At 42.3% G+C, this 25,222-nt stretch overlaps 5 protein-coding genes across 5 annotated transcripts; all 5 read left to right on the top strand.

Moving 5' to 3' along the window:
- Nucleotides 1-5,244: 5,244 nt before the first annotated feature.
- LOC310993842 (nuclear factor 7, ovary-like) lies at nucleotides 5,245-6,675 on the top strand (the record flags this gene model as incomplete). Its single annotated transcript, XM_083982326.1, has 1 exon — nucleotides 5,245-6,675. The coding sequence occupies one exon, from the start codon at nucleotides 5,245-5,247 to the stop codon at nucleotides 6,673-6,675; it is 1,431 nt and encodes a 476-aa protein (XP_083838452.1).
- Nucleotides 6,676-9,655: 2,980 nt separating this feature from the next.
- Nucleotides 9,656-11,243, top strand: LOC310993843 (nuclear factor 7, ovary-like; the record flags this gene model as incomplete). The annotated part of the gene is made up of 2 exons (XM_083982327.1): nucleotides 9,656-9,689; nucleotides 9,796-11,243. The coding sequence occupies exon 2, from the start codon at nucleotides 9,813-9,815 to the stop codon at nucleotides 11,241-11,243; it is 1,431 nt and encodes a 476-aa protein (XP_083838453.1). The 5' UTR covers nucleotides 9,656-9,689; nucleotides 9,796-9,812.
- Nucleotides 11,244-14,965: 3,722 nt separating this feature from the next.
- On the top strand, nucleotides 14,966-16,363 carry LOC310993844 (zinc-binding protein A33-like; the record flags this gene model as incomplete). The annotated part of the gene is made up of 1 exon (XM_083982328.1): nucleotides 14,966-16,363. The coding sequence occupies one exon, from the start codon at nucleotides 14,966-14,968 to the stop codon at nucleotides 16,361-16,363; it is 1,398 nt and encodes a 465-aa protein (XP_083838454.1).
- A 2,026-nt stretch (nucleotides 16,364-18,389) lies between these two features.
- LOC310993731 (nuclear factor 7, brain-like) lies at nucleotides 18,390-24,424 on the top strand (the record flags this gene model as incomplete). Its single annotated transcript, XM_083982177.1, has 2 exons — nucleotides 18,390-18,423; nucleotides 23,007-24,424. Exon 2 carries the CDS (start codon nucleotides 23,024-23,026, stop codon nucleotides 24,422-24,424), a length of 1,401 nt encoding a protein of 466 aa, XP_083838303.1. The 5' UTR covers nucleotides 18,390-18,423; nucleotides 23,007-23,023.
- Nucleotides 18,550-22,792, top strand: LOC310993845 (E3 ubiquitin-protein ligase TRIM35-like; the record flags this gene model as incomplete). The annotated part of the gene is made up of 2 exons (XM_083982329.1): nucleotides 18,550-19,474; nucleotides 22,740-22,792. 2 exons carry the CDS (start codon nucleotides 18,550-18,552, stop codon nucleotides 22,790-22,792), a joined length of 978 nt encoding a protein of 325 aa, XP_083838455.1.
- Nucleotides 24,425-25,222: the final 798 nt, after the last annotated feature.

Raw genomic sequence — 25,222 nt, forward strand, 5'->3', positions numbered from 1 at the left:
GAAGCCGCATGAGTTTGTTTGAATGAAAAGTGAAAAGTGAAACTTACTGGACAGAAGAGCAGCACAGCCTCGGTGCGCTGTAGAAATCACCATGTTACGCCAATAAATTAATGTTCAGCAATGAACCGAGCGGTCTACCTGTCATTTAATTGAAATAAAAAACACAGCGGAGGGAAATTCTATGCGACTCTTGTTTTTTTGTGCAACTTTGAGAATAGATTAACGGCGATAATTTCCTTAACGAGCGATAAGAGTCTCGCGTTAACGCAGCACTAACGGCGTTAACACGTTAAGCACTAATACATTTTTTTTTAAAAAGATCCAAGACCACTTTTCCTGCTTGAGTAAGACTGAGCCTGAGCTGGTACCTTTGGGATGCCTCAACAATTGATTTCCAAAACCACTTTTTTGCAAGGTTCATCTGATGGACATCTAGGGACAAATTCATTAAGGTTTGCACAGCTTTTGCTCATGCTAAACCTGCATAGGCTGAGCAATCTGCCCCTCTTTGAAGACCCTCTTCACATGTTTCAAAACCAAACACAAAGAGACAGATTGTGCAGGTTTAACACGAGCAAAAGCTGTGCAAAGCTGAGTAAATCTGGACCCTAGTCTCATGCTAAAATTGACTGTAAATTCACCTTTAAAGTCGTTTTTTAAAAATATTTCCCTGGGGAGCTTGCCCCTGGACCCCCCTAGGGGGTTGGTATATGGGCACCTTTTTTACCCCTCATGAGTTTGCATCCTGTTTATAATTACCTTAATAGTAAAGGATGATAATTTCCAAGTTTATTACATGTGGGTGGTTTTGTGTTGTCAAAGACGAAAATGAAGAATATGTGAATTTAATGAATATCACTAACGTCCTATTAGCCATAGTAGCCTACACCTGTAAAAATGAATTGAAAATTTAACACAAAAATAATTACATTAAAGCAGAAGTAAGCGGAATGTTTGTGTTAATGTAAGTCTTAAATAGTTATATCTTCAGACAGCAATCACTTATATAGAGTGTTTGGTCTGAAACACGAGTCTGTCTGCTCTGCTCTGCTGTAAGCCAAGGAGAAAACTTTCCTTGTATCCTACAACCTTTATCCAATGAGGAGAGAGAACGGCATAAAGGGGCGGTCCTCTCTGTGTGTGCAGCCAAGGGATGCGTGTGAATGTGGTGACGTAGGGACGAGGGCGGGGACTGCTAACTTCATCGGCTGACAAGAAGTTAGCCAAAACGACTGGATCGCTTACTTCTGCTTTAAGTTATGTAGCCTACAAGCTGGTGAATCAGCAGGTTTCATATTAACTGTAACACATTCACACAAGCACAAAGAAATTCAGAAAACATTTCCGCCATTTTGTAAACACTGCTAACTGCCAGGACTTGTGGCTAGTTTGTCACTGAAAATATTGACGGGTTTCTTGTGTACAAACAATACAAGGTGCGCACGCAACCAGGGGGCAAAAGACTGCTTCGGAGTGAACTGTTATTTGTAGGGCTGCAGCCGATATCCGAGTATTCGAGTACTCGCTCGGCTTGGGCGGTATCCGAGTAAAGGTAAAGGTAAAGGTACTTTATTTGTCACATATACAGCTAGTACAGTGAAATTCTTTCTCTACATTTAACCCATCCCTGAGGAGCAGTGTCCCCCCCCCCACCATTGGACGGTCTGATGGGGGGCGGATAGCAATTTGAACACAGCTAGCATTAGCATGTTACCGTCACAACGCGACCTGTCCATCTGCCCGTGTGTGTAAGGGTCTGTGTGTGAGAGAGAGTCGCCAGCCGCCACAGACTCGTTTAAACTCGTTTGCGCTGGTTGATAAGTTTCGTTTTCGCCAGACCCATATAATATTATATAATATAATATGATATGATAATATTCCCCACGACAAATGAATTTCAGATATGTCCAAAAGGCCAGAGCATATGGCCCGACATTTACAGTTATCTCACAGAGAAGCCCAGTATGGACACAAATGACAATTTGGGTGCATATAAGTCTGTGGGCCCTAGTTTGGTGGCGCAGCGCAGGTGGCGCAAGGTAGCGCAGCCGGTGTAATGCAAGTTTTGACCAGCGCAGCCTAGCGCAAAGTCAGATTGGCAGATTGGCAGATCGCGCTGCGCTGAGATAGGCGTGGCCGCGCAGCAGGGGGAGGCGTCACAGATTCAGCTTGGTGCAGTGGAAGTTTTGTGCGAAAATGTCCCGCCGAGGTTGCGCTGAAAGCTCGCCACCTCAAACCAGGTCTACTCTCAGCGCAGGCACATTTCAATGCAATAAATATCCACAATAACCACTATTTAATGCAACTAATGGAATCAACACGTTAATTTATATCTATATAGATTGTCCCGTCACATCTGACGTCAGATCAAAGCAGAGATCAAAGGCTGTCGGCACGCGTAATGGAAACTCCACCTGAATTAACACAGCAGGGACGAACTGGCACTGAAAAGCAGCTGTGGATGTCCCAATAGCAGGGTGGATGACTGCATTTTGCTGCCGTGTTGAGACTACGCACTGTGCCGTTGTGATGATCCGCTTTATTTATTTACTTATTAATTTATTAGAGGGCGAAAAACAAAACACAAATCATCATCTCTCTTAGCCCACCACAACATCCTCGGTGTCAGATAGTCAGTATATAGCCTATACTAAGCATCTCTCATCACAGAAAAAAAGAGAGGAGGACAGAGAGAGAGAGAGAGAGAGAGAGAGAGAAAGCGTCCTTTACGCTGATTTCATCCCGCATGGTGTTTGTTTATGTTGTGATTAGTGTACACCTCTCATCTGTCTTACACAGGGAATAATAAATTGAATAGACACAGTCGGCAAGCAAGGAAACGTCCCTTCCGGTTAGGGCCGTGGGGGAAAACAAACCGTTTTCCCCATACACACTCATGCAAAAAGGCGGCATTTTAAACCTTTGTCAAACGCTTGTTCGCCGTCCTGTCTTAGTTTTAATCACATGTACAGTACAGGCCAAAAGTTTGGACACACTCAATGCATTTCCTTTATTTTCATGACTATTTACATTGTAGATTCTCACTGAAATTCCACTAATGAACCCTGACAAGGCACACCTGTGAAGTGAAAACCATTTTCAGGTCAGGTTCACCTCTTGAAGCTCATCAAGAGAATACCAAGAGCAAAAAGCAGTAATCGGAGCAAAGGGTGGCAACTTTGAAGAAACTAGAATTGGTGGGGGCAGAGATAGAGGAGGAGGAGGAAGAAGGAGAGGAAGAAGAAAAGAAGAAAGAGGAGACAAAGAAGAAAAGACATGTTTTTAGTTATTTCACACTTTTTTTGTTAATTCCACATGTGTTCATTCATAGTTTTGGTGCCTTCAGTGAGAATAAAGGAAACACATTGAATGAGAAGGTGTGTCCAAACTTTTGGCCTGTACTGTATATGCTGACAAAGAGCTATATATTAGAAAACTCATCACGATCTGGGTCGATTGCTGTCCGTACATCTTAAAATATAAAGTTTTCACAGCCATAGCCTACACCGAGTCAGCAGGGTCGGCAACCTTCACTTCCGGTCAGAGCGTTACACGTTTGGAGAAGATGAGCGAAGTTCCGATATAAAAGTTCAGGTTGTGGTTTTTGAATTTATTTGCGGTGCAAAATAATACACAATAACTCAGGCAGTGTCTACGAGTGTCTAGAGCCGGCCGGCGGCGACTAAGAGAGCGTCAGAGCCGTGGGGGAAGACAAATATGACTGACTGTGAAATACCTAATATTTTTAAATGTACGGACAACAATCGACCCAGATCGTGATGAGTTTCTAAAAATATAGCTCTCTGTCAGCATATACATGTGATTAAAACTAAGACAGGACGGCGAAAAAGCCTTTGACAAAGGTTTAAAATGCCGCGTTTTTGCATGAGTGTGTATGGGGGACACGGTTTGTTTTCCCCCACGGCCCTAACCGGAAGTGACGTTTCCTTGCTTGCCGACTGTGTCTATTGAATAAATGTGAGTTTCTTTATTAGTTTATTAGTTGTTGTTTTTTACACTGGGCAGCCGTTCTCAGTATATCAGATCAAACCTGATTAAGGATATTAGTAAACTCATTATTGGTCACTCTGAGCTCGGACCTCCCGACCAAAACAGCTGTTTCCTCCTTGGAGAGGTTCGGCCACTGGCGTCGCTGTCTCCTCCGTCCATGTCAAAGTATAAAAAATGACAAACTTGCAGCGCGCATCGCCCGCGGCGCAGTTAAAGGTGAGGAGAGGAGCTCATTTAATTGGTGAAGATCCGAATCGGCCTTTCTCTCCTCCTCCTGTCTCCCTCCCGCCCTCTCTCCTCCCCCTTTGCCGTTTGCGCCGGTAGGAGGGACGAGGGGAGGGCTTGCGCTGGCCTGGATCGGACTGCGCTGCTCACCAAACTTGCGAAATGGACCTGGACACGCCTCGTTGGCGTGGCGAAGCTGCGCTGAGCTTAGACTTCGCTCGGTCTAGGAAACTAGGGCCCTGTATGTGCAAAACTTTTTAATTTTTAAAAAATCTATATTATTTTTAGTTTTATGACACCGGTGATGCACAGACTCTCTCCGCCTTTAGGACCTTTGGGACCCCAATCCGCCCTTTTAATGGCCTGGAGTCGTAATCTTCTTTTTTTGGCAAACGGATGAGATCCCCTCGGTTTATTATACAATTTGCATCCATCCTTTTGCCGGTTTGTGCAACACAACAACTCCTTGTCCTTTTCGTTTGCTGCTTGACTCCACTTGTAAACAATGACAAATGTCCCGCTTTCTGCCCCCAGGCTGCGCGCGCATATCTGTGATGACGTTGCACAGAAACCATATGCACAACAGTAAATAAATGTATTTTTGTATATTAAAATCACATGAAAAGGCCTTTTTTAATACGAGCTTAGAATTGCTCCAACATTCATCTGGACTGAGCTGTTTGACCTTCAGTTACTTTTCAAACCTCCGCCCCCTCACATAACTCAGCAGAGATAAGAAACAGTTCCTTGCACTTCTTCAGTCCCGGAAAAGCAGACTGAAGAAGAGACGATCAGATTCAACTTCGGACCAAACAAGCAACTTCCTGAGAGTGAGTCCAACTACAACACTGCTGCTTCAACCTGGTGACACTCCACACACTGAAGGTGAGTTTGACTAAAACCTGGACTCAGAGTCACAGTAAACTAAAGTCTAGTCAGTAGAGGAGGGAGGGCCATGACTGACTCCATTTTCTGGCTGCTGTGTTTTCAGCTTCGCTCACAGACTAAATGGCTTCCAGATCAGAGGAGGATCTCTGCTGTCCGGTCTGTAAGGAGATCTTCAGAGATCCTGTTGTTTTGTCCTGCAGCCACAGCTTTTGTAAAGACTGTCTGCAGAGCTGGTGGAGAGTGAAACAAGATCGACTGTGTCCAGTTTGTAAGACAAGATGTTCAAGAAAGAAACCACCCTGTAACCTGGTGTTGAAGAACCTGTGTGAGAGCTTCTTACTAGAGAGGGAGCAGAGATCTTCAGAGGCTCTCTGCAGTCTGCACTCTGAGAAACTCAAACTCTTCTGTCTGGACCATCAGCAGCCAGTGTGTCTCATCTGCAGAGATTCGGAAACACACACCAACCACAGATTCAGACCCATCAGTGAAGCAGAAACACACACCAACCCCATCGATGAAGTTGCTTCACAACTCAAGGAGGAACTTGAGGAAACTCTGGAGCCCTTAAAGAAGAAGTTAAAGGGTTTTGACGAAGTTCAGGTGGAGTTTGGTCAAACAGCAGAACACATTAAGGTCCAGGCCCGACACACAGAGAGGCAGATTAAGGAGCAGTTTAAGAAGCTTCACCAGTTTCTAGTAGAGGAAGAGGAGGCCAGGATGGCTGCACTGTGGGAGGAAGAGGAGCAGAAGAGTCAGAGGATGAAGGAGAAGATGGAGGCTCTGAGCAGAGAGATAGCAGTTCTTTCACACACAGTCAGAGCCACAGAGGACAAGCTGAGAGCTGAAGACGTCTCATTCCTGCTCAACTACAAGGCTGCAGTGGAAAGAGTCCAGCAGCACCCCCTGCTGGAGGATCCACAGCTGGACTCAGGAGCTCTGATAGACCAGGCCAAACACCTGGGCAACCTGACCTTCAACATCTGGAACAAGATGAAGGACATGGTCTCCTACAGTCCTGTGGTTGTGGACCCAAACACTGCTTATCCAGGACTCATCCTGTCTGAAGATCTGACCAGTGTGAGACTAGGAGGAGACAAACAGCAGCTTCCTGACAATCCAGAGAGGATTGATTATTACTGCTCTGTCCTGGGCTCTGAGGGTTTTAACTCAGGGACTCACAGCTGGGATGTCGAGGTTGGAGACAGTACAGCATGGGCACTGGGTGTGTTACCAGAGTCTGAGCAGAGGAAGGGAGAGGAGATATTGTCTGAATTATGGGGAATATGGTTGATTGGAGATAATTTCTCAGCATATTCACCATCAACTCCAGTCATTGATCTCCCAGAGCAGAAGAAGCTCCAGAGGATTAGAGTGAATCTGGACTTAAACAGAGGAAAACTGTCGTTCTCTGATCCTGATACTAACACACACATACACACCTTCACACACACTTTCACTCAGAAGATGTTTCCATACATTCCCTGTGGTGAAAACATCCCATTCAAGCTGTTACCAGTGAAGGTGTCAGTGACAGTGGAGCAGAGCAGTTAGAGATAAAGAGGATGATCATATATATAATGTTGTTTATTTCTTAAAGGGAAAAGTCAGTGAATTAATCCTGTTAAACTGCACCTGTCCTCCTGCTGTCTCATTATTACACTTTTCCATTTTGACTACTTTTAATCTGTAAAATATTTTCACTCTTTTTATCTCTATGAGTCATTTCACATTATGTTTCTTATTATGACATTTTGTGGAATGATGAGCACACAAATTATAAATTACTGAACATTTGATCAGGTGATCATTGATCAATCTTTATTTTCAATTCTTCTCAAGATGATAAAAGGTCAAACATGAAAAGCTGAAAAGTGTTTCTGGTTTAATGTAAAAAGCTTGTATCTGTTTATATGAAATGATCTAAGATGTATCAACATGTCAGTTAATCACAAAAGCTGAATGTACATTTGTTCCTGTCTTTAATCAACTTAATTAAATGTTGTCTTGACTGGGATTCATATTCAGCTTCGTCTTTAACGTCTCCTTTATCTACAAGCAATAAATGTTGTGGAGTAGTTTCAGTACAAGTTCCTCAAAACTTGCCTAGGAATGAATGTTCATATTTAGTATAAATGTATTTATTTTTCAAGTTGTAAATGAAGCACATCCTGCAAAAGGGTTAGCGTTGATAAATGCTGTGTTTCTGTTGTCATGGTGTCTTGAACTAACTCTACATCTCTCAGGTATCATGTCTTCACTGCAGGCCTGTGTTTGAAGTTCTCCACTAATGAATTAAGACTCTCTCAAATCAGATTTCAGATCATTACAGGTAAACAGTTCTCTGATGTTCCTCCATCACTGAATACACAACACGTCTTACATCTTAATGTAAAGATGTAAAAAAAGAACACTTTGCAGTCTGAAATATTTCAGTCTATTAACGTAAATGTACTGAAAGTAGAAATACTCAGTCTGACTGATTTCTACATTGTAATGATTAACTGGTTAATGTACAGTTCGTTTTGAATTCTTATTCATTTAGAGATGTGACTTGTTGCACATTAATTTGTTATGTGGCCTTTTATTTACACATACAAGCAAAATAAAGCTCCTAGTCAGTTCACACGGGGGGAAACCGGTATGCTGTGTTAAGTAACTTAATGTGAGCGACAATATTTCCTCTGTAATGTAGAATATATGAATAATTTTGTCTAAATTTAAGTATAAGTATTTAAAAACGGACTAAATTTTCTTAGGTCTGTCCATCAGTGAGTTAAAGGCCTTTGTCTCCTACAAAGCCACGTTTGTTTCCGTAGGTGTTTTGACAGTGCTGCACATGGTCGACCGGTAACAGCAACAACTTAACATATAGGACCCGGACCATTTACTAAGAACCACCTTAATATTTAAGCATGGCACAGTAAACCTTCAGTGAGAGAAATCCCACCACCACTGCTCCTAGGCCTGGTTCTGAGGTCCGTCAGGTACAGTCCTAAAGAAGCTGGCCGACTCATGTGAGCCAAAACTCATCCATGTGATCAGAGTCCAGATCCGACTGCAGGAGGATCCATCCATCCATAATGTGTGAACTGCTGAATTGGCATATTGTACTGGGGGTTGTTTGGAGTTAGGTGGTCTGTGATCAGGCCTCTGAAGAAATCTGTAGGGACACAACTCTGTTCAGAAAACCACAGATTTAAGAAAAAGCTGAAATTTCAGTCTGGCAAAGGTCCGCTTCCTCACATGACTCAAAAACCAGGAAACAGTTGCACTTCCACTTCAGTCACAGAGACGCAGACTGAAGAAGAGACGATCAGATTCAGCTTCGGACCAAACTAACAACTTCCTGAGAGTGAGTCCAGCTACATCACTGCTGCTTCAACCTGCTGACACTCCACACACTGAAGGTGAGTTTGACTAAAACCTGGACTCAGAGTCACAGTAAACTTCAGTCGAGTCGGTAGAGGAGAGAGGGGAGTCATGACTTAACAAACAGCTGATCAAGAAATCAAGCTCCATCTTGTCCGACTGCTCTCTCATCCTTGACATAAACAGTTTCGGTTTTTACCATCAGGTTCACTGCTTAGACTCTCATTTGCAAAGACAAACAGATATAAACACTCATTTGTACCTTCTGCTGTTCTTCTTTTAAATGCCAGGGGGAAAGGTAGTCAGGGTGAAATAGCCTTCCCTTCTAACTATAGCGGTTTTCTATCTTGGGTCTGTATTGTGATTTGTAATTTATTGTAACTTGCTGTTCCTGCTGTTCCAAAATTAATCACCCCCTTGGGGACAAATAAAGATTGATTGATTGATTGATTGATTGATTGATTGATTGACTGATTGACTCTACTTCCTGTCTGCAGCTTATTTGTAGGGCTGCAGCCGATATCCGAGTATTTGAGTACTCGATCGGCTTGGGCAGTATCCGAGTGTTGCCAAAAAAATGTATATTATTTTTAGTTTTATGACACCGGTGATGCACAGACTCTCGCCGCCTTTAGGACCTTTGGGACCCCAATCCTCCCTTTTAATGGCCTGGAGTCGTAATCTTCTTTTTTGGCAAACGGATGAGATCCCCTCAGTTTATTATACAATTTCCATCCATCTTTTTGCCGGTTTGTGCAACACAACAACTCCTTGTCCTTTTTGTTTGCTGCTTGACTCCGCTTGTAAACAATGATAAATGTCCCGCTTTCTGCCCCCAGGCTGTGCGCGCACATCTGCGATGACGTTGCACAGAAACCATATGCACGACAGAAAATAAATGTATTTTTGTATTTATTAAAAACACATGAAAAGGCCTTTTTTAATACGAGGCTTAGAACTGCTCCTCTACATTCATCTGGACTGAGCTGTTTGACCTTCAGTCACTTTTCAAAGCTCCGCCCCCTCACATAACTCACCAGAGACAAAGAAACAGTTCCTTGCACTTCTTCAGTCCCGGAAAAGCAGACTGAAGAAGAGACGATCAGATTCAGCTTCGGACCAAACAAACAACTTCCTGAGAGTGAGTCCAGCTACAACACTGCTGCTTCAACCTGCTGACACTCCACACACTGAAGGTGAGTTTGACTAAAACCTGGACTCAGGGTCACAGTAAACTAAAGTCTAGTCAGTAGAGGAGGGAGGGCCATGACTGACTCCATTTTCTGGCTGCTGTGTTTTCAGCTTCGCTCACAGACTAAATGGCTTCCAGATCAGAGGAGGATCTCTGCTGTCCGGTCTGTAAGGAGATCTTCAGAGATCCTGTTGTTTTGTCCTGCAGCCACAGCTTCTGTAAAGACTGTCTGCAGAGCTGGTGGAGAGTGAAACAAGATCCACTGTGTCCAGTTTGTAAGACAAGATGTTCAAGAAAGAAACCACCCTGTAACCTGGTGTTGAAGAACCTGTGTGAGAGCTTCTTACTAGAGAGGGAGCAGATATCTTCAGAGGCTCTCTGCAGTCTGCACTCTGAGAAACTCAAACTCTTCTGTCTGGACCATCAGCAGCCAGTGTGTCTCATCTGCAGAGATTCAGAAACACACACCAACCACAGATTCAGACCCATCAATGAAGCAGAAACACACACCAACCCCATCGATGAAGTTGCTTCACAACTCAAGAAGGAACTTGAGGAAACTCTGGAGCCCTTAAAGAAGAAGTTAAAGGGTTTTGACGAAGTTCAGGTGGAGTTTGGTGAAACAGCAGAACACATTAAGGTCCAGGCCCGACACACAGAGAGGCAGATTAAGGAGCAGTTTAAGAAGCTTCACCAGTTTCTAGTAGAGGAGGAGGAGGCCAGGATGGCTGCACTGAGGGAGGAAGAGGAGCAGAAGAGTCAGAGGATGAAGGAGAAGATGGAGGCTCTGAGCAGAGAGATAGCAGTTCTTTCACACACAGTCAGAGCCACAGAGGACAAGCTGAGAGCTGAAGACGTCTCATTCCTGCTCAACTACAAGGCTGCAGTGGAAAGAGTCCAGCAGCACCCCCTGCTGGAGGATCCACAGCTGGACTCAGGAGCTCTGATAGACCAGGCCAAACACCTGGGCAACCTGACCTTCAACATCTGGAACAAGATGAAGGACATGGTCTCCTACAGTCCTGTGGTTGTGGACCCAAACACTGCTCATCCAGGACTCATCCTGTCTGGAGATCTGACCAGTGTGAGACTAGGAGGAGACAAACAGCAGCTTCCTGACAATCCAGAGAGGATTGATTATTACTGCTCTGTCCTGGGCTCTGAGGGTTTTAACTCAGGGACTCACAGCTGGGATGTCGAGGTTGGAGACAGTACAACATGGGCACTGGGTGTGTTACCAGAGTCTGAGCAGAGGAAGGGAGACGAGATATTGTCTGAATTATGGGGAATATGGTTGATTGGAGATAATTACTCAGCATATTCACCATCAACTCCAGTCACTGTTCTCCCAGAGCAGAAGAAGCTCCAGAGGATCAGAGTGAATCTGGACTTCAACAGAGGAAAACTGTCGTTCTCTGATCCTGATACTAACACACACATACACACCTTCACACACACTTTCACTCAGAAGATGTTTCCATACATTCCCTGTGGTGAAAACATCCCATTTAAGCTGTTACCAGTGAAGGTGTCAGTGACAGTGGAGCAGAGCAGTTAGAGATAAAGAGGATGATCATATATATAATGTTGTCTATTTCTTAAAGGGAAAGGTCAGTGAATTGATCCTGTTAGGAATGCAACTCTTATTCAGTCCTGGTTGATTCATTTTCAGTTAGTTTATGCAAATTCTGTGAAAATAAAGATTAAACAATGGTTTATAATGGCAAGTGGTTCCAAAAATTGACATTTTGGAAAGTTCGCCTGAATATTTTGTAGTAAAATCTCAATAATTTTGTCCTGCTTCAATTAATCAGAATCAACCACTGCAGAGACAATGTTCATATGTTGTACAATGATTTTATAGAGAGTTTGAGCTTCATTAGCATTATTCTAAAGGGCACTCATCAAAAATATGATTTTTTTTATATTATAAAAAATAATAATATAAAAAATATAATATTTTATATTATTTTTTTTCTGTGTGTCATCTTCATTTACTCTTCACCAGTAACAGATATACTGAAATTTACACATCTCAGCAATTATTCAATTTTTTCCCTTTACTATGACACCAAAAGTATTCAAATAGACCTTGTGGTTGCAGAGATATAGTCATTTTATTATGGATATGCAATTTTCGAGAAAGGGCCTAAATAATAAGCTTGGTTTTTAAAATTAAACTGCACCTGTCCTCCTGCTGCCTCGTTATTACACTTTTCCTTTTTTACTACTTTTAATCTGTAAAATATTTTCACTCTTTTTATCTCTATGAGTCATTTCACATTACGTTTCTTATTATGACTTTTTGTGGAATGATGAGCTAAAAAATTATAAATTACTGAACATTTGATCAGGTGATCATTGATCAATCTTTATTTTCAATTCTTCTCAAGATGATAAAATGTCAAACATGAAAATTTGAAATGTATTTCTGGTTTAATGTAAAAAGTTTGTATCTGTTTATATGAAATGATCTAAGATGTTTCAACGTGTCAGTTCATCACAAAAGCTGAATGTACATCCGTTCCTGTCTTTAATCAACTTAATTAAATGTTGTCTTGACTGGGATTCATATTCAGCTTCGTCTTTAACGTCTCCTGTATCTACATAACAATAAATGTTGTGGAGTAGTTTCAGTACAAGTTCCTCAAAACTTGCCTAGGAATGAATGTTCATATTTAGTATAAATGTATTTATTTTTCAAGTTGTAAATGAAGCACATCCTGCAAAAGGATTAGCGTTGATAAATGCTGTGTTTCTGTTGTCATGGTGTCTTGAACTAACTCTACATCTCTCAGGTATCATGTCTTCACTGCAGGCCTGTGTTTGAAGTTCTCACCTAATGAATTAAGACTCTCTCAAATCAGATTTCAGATCATTACAGGTAAACAGTTCTCTGATGTTCCTCCATCACTGAATACACAACACGTCTTACATCTTAATCTAAAGATGTAAAAAAGAACACTTTGCAGTCTGAAATATTTCTGTCTATTAACGTAAATGTACTGAAAGTAGAAAAACTCAGTCTGACTGATTTCTACATTGTAATGATTAACTGGTTAATGTACAGTTCGTTTTGAATTCTTATTCATTTAGAGATGTGACTTGTTGCACATTAATTTGTTATGTGGCCTTTTATTTACAAGCAAAATAAAGCTCCTAGTCAGTTCACACGGGGGGAAACCGGTATGCTGTGTTAAGTAACTTAATGTGAGCGACAATATTTCCTCTGTAATGTAGAATATATGAATAATTTTGTCTAAATTTAAGTATAAGTATTTAAAAACGGACTAAATTTTCTTAGGTCTGTCCATCAGTGAGTTAAAGGCCTTTGTCTCCTACAAAGCCACGTTTGTTTCCGTAGGTGTTTTGACAGTGCTGCACATGGTCGACCAGTAACAGCAACAACTTAACATATAGGACCCGGACCATTTACAAAGAACCACCTTAATATTTAAGCATGGCACAGTAAACCTTCAGTGAGAGAAATCCCATCACCACTGCTCCTTGGCCTGGTTCTGAGGTCCGTCAGGTAGAGTCCTAAAGAAGCTGGCCGACTCATGTGAGCCAAAACTCATCCATGTGATCAGAGTCCAGATCTGACTGCAGGAGGATCCATCCATCCATAATGTGTGAACTGCTGAATTGGCATATTGTACTGGGGGTTGTTTAGAGTTAGGTGGTCTGTGAACAGGCCTCTGAAGAAATCTGTAGGGACACAACTCTGTTCAGAAAACCACAGATTTAAGAAAAAGCTGAAATTTCAGTCTGGCAAAGGTCCGCTTCCTCACATGACTCAAAAACCAGGAAACAGTTGCACTTCCACTTCAGTCACAGAGACGCAGACTGAAGAAGAGACGATCAGATTCAGCTTCGGACCAAACTAACAACTTCCTGAGAGTGAGTCCAGCTACATCACTGCTGCTTCAACCTGCTGACACTCCACACACTGAAGGTGAGTTTGACTAAAACCTGGACTCAGAGTCACAGTAAACTTCAGTCGAGTCGGTAGAGGAGAGAGGGGATTCATGACTTAACAAACAGCTGATCAAGAAATCAAGCTCCATCTTGTCCGACTGCTCTCTCATCCTTGACATAAACAGTTTCGGTTTTTACCATCAGGTTCACTGCTTAGACTCTCATTTGCAAAGACAAACAGATATAAACACTCATTTGTACCTTCTGCTGTTCTTCTTTTAAATGCCAGGGGGAAAGGTAGTCAGGGTGAAATAGCCTTCCCTTCTAACTATAGCGGTTTTCTATCTTGGGTCTGTATTGTGATTTGTAATTTATTGTAACTTGCTGTTCCTGCTGTTCCAAAATTAATCACCCCCTTGGGGACAAATAAAGATTGATTGATTGATTGATTGATTGATTGATTGATTGATTGATTGATTGATTGATTGATTGATTGATTGATTGATTGATTGATTGATTGACTCTACTTCCTGTCTGCAGCTTATTTGTAGGGCTGCAGCCGATATCTGAGTATTTGAGTACTCGATCGGCTTGGGCAGTATCCGAGTGTTGCCAAAAAAATGTATATTATTTTTAGTTTTATGACACCGGTGATGCACAGACTCTCGCCGCCTTTAGGACCTTTGGGACCCCAATCCTCCCTTTTAATGGCCTGGAGTCGTAATCTTCTTTTTTGGCAAACGGATGAGATCCCCTCAGTTTATTATACAATTTCCATCCATCTTTTTGCCGGTTTGTGCAACACAACAACTCCTTGTCCTTTTTGTTTGCTGCTTGACTCCGCTTGTAAACAATGATAAATGTCCCGCTTTCTGCCCCCAGGCTGTGCGCGCACATCTGCGATGACGTTGCACAGAAACCATATGCACAACAGTAAATAAATGTATTTTTGTATTTATTAAAAACACATGAAAAGGCCTTTTTTAATACGAGGCTTAGAACTGCTCCTCTACATTCATCTGGACTGAGCTGTTTGACCTTCAGTCACTTTTCAAAGCTCCGCCCCCTCACATAACTCACCAGAGACAAAGATACAGTTCCTTGCACTTCTTCAGTCCCGGAAAAGCAGACTGAAGAAGAGACGATCAGATTCAGCTTCGGACCAAACTAACAACTTCCTGAGAGTGAGTCCAGCTACAACACTGCTGCTTCAACCTGCTGACACTCCACACACTGAAGGTGAGTTTGACTAAAACCTGGACTCAGAGTCACAGTAAACTAAAGTCTAGTCAGTAGAGGAGGGAGGGCCATGACTGACTCCATTTTCTGGCTGCTGTGTTTTCAGCTTCGCTCACAGACTAAATGGCTTCCAGATCAGAGGAGGATCTCTGCTGTCCGGTCTGTAAGGAGATCTTCAGAAATCCTGTTGTTCTGTCCTGCAGCCACAGCTTCTGTAAAGACTGTCTGAAAAGCTGGTGGAGAGTGAAACAAGATCCACTGTGTCCAGTTTGTAAGACAAGATGTTCAAGAAAGAAACCACCCTGTAACCTGGTGTTGAAGAACCTGTGTGAGAGCTTCTTACTAGAGAGAGAGATATCTTCAGTGACTCTCTGCAGTCTGCACTCTGAGAAACTCAAACTCTTCTGTCTGGACCATCAGCAGCCAGTGTGTCTCATCTGCAGAGATTCAGAAACACACACCAACCACAGATTCAGACCCATCGATGAAGTTGCTTCACAACTCAAGAAGGAACTTGAGGAAACTCTGGAGCCCTTAAAGAAGAAGTTAAAGGGTTTTGACGAAGTTCAAGTGAAGTTTGGTCAAACAGCAGAACACATTAAGGTCCAGGCCCGACACACAGAGAGGCAGATTAAGGAGCAATTTAAGAAGCTTCACCAGTTTCTAGTAGAGGAAGAGGAGGCCAGGATGGCTGCAATGAGGGAGGAAGAGGAGCGGAAGAGTCAGAGGATGAAGGAGAAGATGGAGGCTCTGAGCAGAGAGATAGCAGTTCTTTCACACACAGTCAGAGCCACAGAGGACAAGCTGAGAGCTGAAGACGTCTCATTCCTGCTCAACTACAAGGCTGCAGTGGAAAGAGTCCAGCAGCACCCCCTGCTGGAGGATCCACAGCTGGACTCAGGAGCTCTGATAGACCAGGCCAAACACCTGGGCAACCTGACCTTCAACATCTGGAACAAGATGAAGGACATGGTCTCCTATAGTCCTGTGGTTCTGGACCCAAACACTGCTCATCCAGGACTCATCCTGTCTGGAGATCTGACCAGTGTGAGACTAGGAGGAGACAAACAGCAGCTTCCTGACAATCCAGAAAGGATCGATTATTACTGCTCTGTCCTGGGCTCTGAGGGTTTTAACTCAGGGACTCACAGCTGGGATGTCGAGGTTGGAGACAGTACAGCATGGGCACTGGGTGTGTTACCAGAGTCTGAGCAGAGGAAGGGAGACGAGATATTGTCTGAATTATGGGGAATATGGTTGATTGGAGATAATTACTCAGCATATTCACCATCAACTCCAGTCACTGATCTCCCAGAGCAGAAGAAGCTCCAGAGGATTAGAGTGAATCTGGACTTCAACAGAGGAAAACTGTCGTTCTCTGATCCTGATACTAACACACACATACACACCTTCACACACACTTTCACTCAGAAGATGTTTCCATACATTGCCTGTGGTGAAAACATCCCATTGAAGCTGTTACGAGTGAAGGTGTCAGTGACAGTGGAGCAGAGCAGTTAGAGTTAGAGGAGGATGATCATATATATAATGTTGTTTATTTCTTAAAGGGAAAAGTCAATGAATTGATCCTGTTAAACTGCACCTGTCCTCCTGCTGTCTCATTATTACACTTTTCCTTTTTTACTACTTTTAATCTGTAGAATATTTTCACTCTTTTTATCTCTATGAGTCATTTCACATTACGTTTCTTATGACTTTTTGTGGAATGATGAGCTAAAAAATTATAAATTACTGAACATTTGATCAGGTGATCATTGATCAATCTTTATTTTCAATTCTTCTCAAGATGATAAAATGTCAAACATGAAAAGTTGAAAAGTGTTTCTGGTTTAATGTAAAAAGTTTGTATCTGTTTATATGAAATGATCTAAGATGTATCAACGTGTCAGTTCATCACAAAAGCTGAATGTACATTCGTTCCTGTCTTTAATCAACTTAATTAAATGTTGTCTTGACTTGCATTCATATTCAGCTTCGTCTTTAACGTCTCCTGTATCTACATAACAATAAATGTTGTGGAGTAGTTTCAGTACAAGTTCTTCAAAACTTGACTCGGAATGAATGTTCATATTTAGTATAAATGTATTTATTTTTCAAGTTGTAAATGGGTTAGCGTTGATAAATGCTGTGTTTCTGTTGTCATGGTGTCTTGAACTAACTCTACATCTCTCAGGTATCATGTCTTCACTGCAGGCCTGTGTTTGAAGTTCTCCACTAATGAATTAAGACTCTCTCAAATCAGATTTCAGATCATTACAGGTAAACAGTTCTCTGATGTTCCTCCATCACTGAATACACAACACGTCTTACATCTTAATCTAAAGATGTAAAAAAGAACACTTTGCAGTCTGAAATATTTCTGTCTATTAACGTTCTGAAAGTAGAAAAACTCAGTCTGACTGATTTCTACATTGTAATGATTAACTGGTTAATGTACAGTTCGTTTTGAATTCTTACTCATTTAGAGATGTGACTTGTTGCACATTAATTTGTTATGTGGCCTTTTATTTACAAGCAAAATAAAGCTCCTAGTCAGTTCACAAGGGGGAAACCGGTATGCTGTGTTAAGTAACTTAATGTGAGCGACAATATTTCCCCTGCAATGTAGAATATATGAATAATTTGGCCTAAATTTAAGTACAAGTATTTAAAAACTGACTAAATCATCTTAGTTCTTTCCATCAGTGAGTTAAAGGCCTTCATCTCCTGCAAAGCTACGTTTGTTTTCATTGGTGTTTTGACAGTGCAGCACGTGGTCAACACGTAACAGCAACAACTTAACATACAGGACCTGGACCATGTACAAAGAACCACCTTAATATTTAAGAATGGCACAGTAAACCTTCAGTGAGAGAAATCCCACCACCACTGCTCCTAGGCCTGGTTTTGAGGGCCATCAGGTAGAGTCCTAAAGAAGCTGGCCGACTCCTGTGAGCCAAAACTCATCAATGTGATCAGAGTCCAGATCTGACTGCAGGATGATCCATCCATTCATAATGTGTGAACTGCTGAATTGGCATATTGTACTGGGGGTTGTTTAGAGTTAGGTGGTCCGTGAACAGCCCTCTGAAGAAATCTGTAGGGACACAGCTCTGTTCAGAAAACCACTGATTTAACAGGAACAGGGAAAAATAAAGACAAAGAACACAGAGTTTTTGTGAACAGTCGCTGCTGCTCTAAACTTCTCTTTGAACTTGAGTACAAGTTTGAAAAACTGGACTATTTTATTCTCTTCATGTTTCTGCTCCACTGATCTGCTGCTTTTTACTGCGACCACATTTATCACTTTGAGTTTCTTCAGGCTTTAGACATTAAATGATCCACAAACGGAAACTGAACTGAGCTGCTGCATCACCCTGCTGAACATTCAGTTTGACAAAGCTCCGCCCCCTCACATGACTCAAAAAACCAGGAAACAGTTGTACTTCCACTTCAGTCACAGAGATGCAGACTGAAGAAGAGACGATCAGATTCAGTTTCAGACCAAACTAACAACTTCCTGTGAGTGAGTCCAGCTACAACACTGCTGCTTCAACCTGCTGACACTCCACACACTGAAGGTGAGTTTGACTAAAACCTGGACTCAGAGTCACAGTAAACTTCAGTCAAGTCAGTAGAGGAGGGAGGGGGGCCATGACTGACTCTACTTCCTGTCTGCTGTGTTTTCAGCTTCACTCACAGGCTAAATGGCTTCCAGATCAGAGGAGGATCTCTACTGTCCGGTCTGTACGGAGGTCTTCAGAGATCCTGTTGTTCTGTCCTGCAGCCACAGCTTCTGTAAAGACTGTCTGAAGAGCTGGTGGAAGGAGAAACAAGACCGACTGTGTCCTGTTTGTAAGATAAGATCTTCAAAAAAGAAACCACCTTGTAACCTGGTGTTGAACAACCTGTGTGAGAGCTTCTTACTAGAGAGAGAGCAGAGATCTTCAGAGGCTCTCTGCAGTCTGCACTCTGAGAAACTCAAACTCTTCTGTCTGGACCATCAGCAGCCAGTGTGTCTCATCTGTCTCCATTCAGAAACACACACCAACCACAGAATCAGACCCATCAATGAAGCTGCTTCGAAACTCAAGAAGGAACTTGAGGAAACTCTGGAGCCTTTAAAGAAGAAGCTAGAGGGTTTTGAAGAAGTTCAAGTGAAGTTTGGTCGAACAGCAGAACACATTAAGGTCCAGGCCCGACACACAGAGAGGCAGATTAAGGAGCAGTTTAAGAAGCTTCACCAGTTTCTCAAAGAGAAAGAGGAGGCCAGGGTGGCTGCACTGAGGGAGGAAGAGGAGCAGAAGAGTCAGAGGATGAAGGAGAAGATGGAGGCTCTGAGCAGAGAGATAGCAGTTCTTTCACACACAGTCAGAGCCACAGAGGACGAGCTGAGAGCTGAAGACGTCTCATTCCTGCTCAACTACAAGGCTGCAGTGGAAAGAGTCCAGCAGCGCCCCCTGCTGGAGGATCCACAGCTGGACTCAGGAGCTCTGATAGACCAGGCCAAACACCTGGGCCACCTGACCTTCAACATCTGGAACAAGATGAAGGACATGGTCTCCTACAGTCCTGTGGTTCTGGACCCAAACACTGCTCATCCAAAACTCATCCTGTCTGGAGATCTGACCAGTGGGAGACGAGGAGACAAACAGCAGCTTCCTGACAATCCAGAGAGGATTGATTATTACTGCTCTGTCCTGGGCTCTGAGGGTTTTAACTCAGGGACTCACAGCTGGGATGTCGAGATTGGAAACAATACAGGGTGGGCACTAGGTGTGTTAACAGAGTCTGTGAAGAGGAAGGGAAATAAGATACTGTCTGGATTATGGATGTTAGCGTTCAATGAAGGTAAATACGGAGCAGTTTCACGATTTACTCCAGTCACCATTCTCCCAGTGAAGAAGAAGCTCCAGAGGATCAGAGTGAATCTGGACTTGAACAGAGGAAAACTGTCGTTCTCTGATCCTGATACTAACACACACATACACACCTTCAAACACACTTTCACTCAGAAGATGTTTCCATACATTACCATTGGTGATAACCTCCCATTGAAGCTGTTACCAGTGAAGGTGTCAGTGACAGTGGAGCAGAGCATTTTGCGATAAAGAGGATGATCATATTCCTTTTTTTAAACTACTTTTTATGTATAAAATATTATCACTTTTTTTTTTTTTTATCTTTGAGTCATTTCACATTACGTTCGTTATTATGAGATAAGATTCTGAACATTTGATCAGTTTATCTTTGATCAATCTTTATTTCCAGTTCTTCCCCAGATGATGAAATGTAAAACATTTTTAATTACATTTGTGAAAAGTTTGTATCTGTTCATATGAAATGATCTAAAATGTATCAAGGCAAGGCAAGGCAATTTATTTGTATAACCCGTTTTTTTCAAACAGTTTGTCTCAAAGGGCTTTACATGACATCATAACAACATCCTCTGACCTTAGACCCTCACATCGACTGAGGAAAAACTCCATGGAAAACACTTTTAACAGGGAGAAATTGGAGAAACCTCAGGGTGAGCAACAGAGGAGGGATCCCTCACCCAGGACGGGCAGACGTGCAATAGATGTTGTATACAGACAAGAAAACAGTTTATAACAAATGTGGAAAACATAGAAATGTTAACAAGAGCTGATGAAGGCAGCTTCTGGTAGGAGGGAGGCAGGGAGAGCAGGCCATCTTAATGGGATTGCTGGATGGCAGACTGGTTCATGGGAAGGGGGGGCAGGCTGACTTAAAGCCCCTGTACGGAGCTTTTAACTGGATACACAAAAGTCTCTGGTTTCTGCTGATGTGTCTCTGTTACCTACAACAGCAAATGAGCCCATCAGTGTGAAGATACGCTATTTCTAAGTAGTCTAATTCTGTACCTCTGGAAGGCATGATCGGGTCGGACCACTGACGAAACGATACGAATAGATACATTACGCTGCTAAAAAAAAAGAAAAGAAACAAGTCCCGTCTTCTTTCCGAAATTTTCCAAAACAAATCATCACAAATCACAAATTCATTATCTAAATGACTTTTGTCTGTTTTACTAAGAATGTTTTTATAATTATCTTAAAAATAAAGGATTAAAATTTCCAAGTTTATTACATGTGGGTGGTTTTGTGTTGTCAAAGACGAAAATGAAGAATGTGTGAATTTAATGAATATTTCTAATGTCCTATTAGCCATAGTGGCCTACATATGGAAAAATGATTGAAAAATTTTACACAAAAATAATTAAGTTATGTAGCCTACAAGATGGTGAATCAGGAGGTCTCATATTGACTGTAACACATTCACACAAACACAAAGAAATTCAGAAAACATTTCCGCCATTTTGAAAACACTGCTAACTGCCAGGACAATGGAGAGGGGTCTGGCTGCAGACCTGCACTGTCAGGGCCCTTCGTTGCAGACCTGCATTGTGAGGCCACCTGCACTGTGGGGACGGAAGTTGATTCAAAACTCGTATTTTTATACTTTATTTCTTGGGGCTTTATTTTATATATATAATGTAGGTAAATTTAATTTAAAAGCGAGTATACCAGAAGTAACCTACATATTTTCTAGTTTCCCACATTTAGCTTCATTCTTGTAATATTTGGCGATCGGTTCATTGCTGAATAGTTGCTATGGACACCGAGGGGCTGACAGAGGTTTACTGTTTCTTCAACAATTTCTACTCGCACTGTCCCACATGAAAACCTGCAGGGTCTAGTCTTATAACAGAGCGCTGTACGGCCTGAGTCCGACGAGCCGCTGTCTTGCTGCTGCGTTCACTGTCTCCGATGTAGAAAAAAAAAAACTTAAAAACTGCTCTGGTGATAATGAATTACAGCCTATCCAGGATGTGGTGAAACAGTTATATCTTTCATAGAGGTTTCTGAAACGGACCCCTGATGTCAAGCTTATCCCATAGACATATCTAAACACGGTAATACATCCCTGGAGTGCCTTTAGAGGCTAAAGTTAACCTAGTTAGCGCTAGCCACCGTTAGCCTAACTACAATAACAACGCTAAAAACTACCCACAAGTCCAAAACTCGATTCTTTTAATTGTAGACGTAACGTTCCAATGAATAAAGACTGTTTCTGTTTCTTCATATGACGAAAATTTGTCGCTTGACTTTTACTCAACTCGTAATCTCCACACTTCACAAATACGTTCTTCCGGTTTATTTGCTTTTATTTTGAAAAGCTAAGAATCAACTTCCGTCCCCACAGTGCAGGTGGCCTCACAGTGCAGGTCTGCAACGAAGTGCCCTGACAGTGCAGGTCTGTCAGACTGTCTTGAGGACATGTGGCTAAAATATAAAACGACTTCCACAAACTTGACTGAATGACTCCAGTGACTCAGTGGTGAAGAAAAAAAGAGAAACAAAGTTTTCTCTATAAAGATTGTATTTGTATGAAATGTGATGAATTTTTGCTGAATGCTCTTACTTTGTAAATTGGAAGTGGCGCCAAGATAAGAGGAGACAATCACGTGTTTCCCTTGTGCCCCATATAACCCTAACTTAGAGGGACATTGTGTAGCATTTTCAGTTGTTTATTGGCCAAAAGTGATGTCTGCATTCGTATACGTCATCATGGGTGTATTATGACCTCCACCAATAAAATCTTCAGCGTTTACCTTGAGAGCCAGTGTTGGTTTGTTACCATGGCAGCATAACAGTAGAACTTCCTACAAACACACCAGTTTCATTGGTACGATTGTAGACTAAGGGTCAATGCATACCCTCTACCTCCATCAGTAGTTTTCTTTCTATACACCTTTTCCCTGACTTTAAGCTATGATTCATAGTGAAACCTGCTCCTCTACATTCACCTGGACCAACCTGTTCAACATTCAGTCATGTTTCAAAGCTCCGCCCCCTCACCTGACTCACCTCAGATGAACCAGGAAACAGTTCATTGGACTTTGTCAGTCCCAGAGACGCAGACTGAAGAAGAGACGATCAGATTCAGCTTCAGACCAAACTAACAACTTCCTGTGAGTGAGTCCAGCTACAATACTGCTACTTCAACCTGCTGACACTCCACACACTGAAGGTGAGTTTGACTAAAACCTGGACTCAGAGACACAGTAAACTTCAGTCTAGTCAGTAGAGGAGGGAGGGGAGCCATGACTGACTCTACTTCCTGTCTGCTGTGTTTTCAGCTTCGCTCACAGACTAAATGGCTTCCAGATCAGAGGAGGATCTCTGCTGTCCGGTCTGTAAGGAGGTCTTCAGAGATCCTGTTCTTCTGTCCTGCAGCCACAGCTTCTGTAAAGACTGTCTGAAGAGCTGGTGGAGAGAGAAACAAGATCCACTGTGTCCAGTTTGTAAGAGAAGATCTTCAAAGGAAGAACCACCTCGTAACCTGGTGTTGAAGAATCTGTGTGAGAGCTTCTTACAGCAGAGAGAGCAGAGATCTTCCGAGGTTCTCTGCAGTCTGCACTCTGAGAAACTCAAACTCTTCTGTCTGGACCATCAGCAGCCAGTGTGTCTCATTTGCAGAGATTCAAAAAAACATACCAACCACAGATTCAGACCCATCAATGAAGCTGCTTCAGACCTCAAGAAGGAACTTGAGGAAACTCTGGAGCCCTTAAAGAAGAAGTTAAAGGGTTTTGAAGAAGTTCAAGTGAAGTTTGGTCAAACAGCAGAACACATTAAGGTCCAGGCCCGACACACAGAGAGGCAGATTAAGGAGCAGTTTAAGAAGCTTCACCAGTTTCTAGTAGAGGAAGAGGAGGCCAGGATGGCTGCACTGAGGGAGGAAGAGGAGCAGAAGAGTCAGAGGATGAAGAAGAAGATGGAGGCTCTGAGCAGAGAGATAGCAGCTCTTTCACACACAGTCAGAGCCACAGAGGACAAGCTGAGAGCTGAAGACGTCTCATTCCTGCTCAACTACAAGGCTGCAGTGGAAAGAGTCCAGCAGCGCCCCCTGCTGGAGGATCCACAGCTGGACTCAGGAGCTCTGATAGACCAGGCCAAACACCTGGGCAACCTGACCTTCAACATCTGGAACAAGATGAAGGACATGGTCTCCTACAGTCCTGTGGTTCTGGACCCAAACACTGCTCGTCCAGGACTCATCCTGTCTGGAGATCTGACCAGTGTGAGACTAGAAGGAGACAAACAGCAGCTTCCTGACAATCCAGAGAGGTTTGATTATTTCCCTTCTGTCCTGGGCTCTGAGGGTTTTAACTCAGGGACTCACAGCTGGGATGTCGAGGTCGGAGACAATACACGGTGGGCACTGGGTGTGATAACAGAGTCTGTGCAGAGGAAGGGAGAGGAGGTAGTGACTGGATCATGGGAGTTAGAGTTTACTGCAGATAAATATGCAGCACTTTCACCATCAACTCCAGACATTTTTCTCCCAGTGAAGAAGAGGTTCCAGAGGATCAGAGTGAATCTGGACTTCAACAGAGGAAAACTGTCGTTCTCTGATCCTGATACTAACACACACATACACACCTTCAAACACAAATTCACTCAGAAGATGTTTCCATACATTAACATTGTTGATTTCCTCTCAGTGAAGCTGTTACCAGTGAAGGTGTCAGTGGCAGTGAAGCAGAGCAGTTAGAGATAAAGAGGATTATCATATTAATAATGTTGTTTATTTCTTAAAGGGAAAAGTCAGTGAATTTAATCTGTTAAACTGCACCTGTCCTCCTGCTGTCTCATTATTACACTTTTCCTTTTGTGCTACTTTTCATGTGGAAAATATTTTCACTCTTTTTTTATGTTCATACTTAATTTCACATTATGTTTAATTATTATGACTTTGTGTGGAGGGATGTGCTAAAAAATGATAAATTACTGAAAATGTTATCAGTAAATTTAATTGTTTAATTACATATGTGAAAAGTTTGTATCTGTTCATATGAAACGATCTAAAATGTATCAACGTGTCAGTTCATCCCAAAAGCTGAATGTACATTTGTTCCTGTTTTTCATCAACATAATAAAATGTTGTCCTGACTTGGATTCATATTCAGCTTCGTCTATAATGTCGCCTGCATTCACACAACAATAAATGTTGTGGAGTAGTTACAAGTTCCTCAAAACTGAGCTGGAATGTATGTTTGTATTTAATTTAGTTTCTTTGAGTTGTAACTGAAGCACATCCTGCAAAAGGGTTAGGGGTTGATAAAAGCTGTGTTTCTGTTGTCATGGTGTCTTGAACCAACTCCACCTCTCTTAGGTATCATTTCTTCACTGCAGGCCTGTATTTGAAGTTCTCCACTTAATGAATTAAGACTCTCGAATCAGATTTCAGATCATTATTTACAGGTTAACAGTTCTCTGATGCTCCTCCATCACTGAATACACAACACTTCTTATATCTTATTTGAAAGATGCAAAAAGAACACATTGCAGT

The sequence above is a fragment of the Trachurus trachurus genome (assembly GCF_905171665.1).
Source record: "Trachurus trachurus genome assembly, chromosome: 11".
Classification (NCBI taxonomy): Eukaryota; Metazoa; Chordata; class Actinopteri; order Carangiformes; family Carangidae; genus Trachurus; species Trachurus trachurus.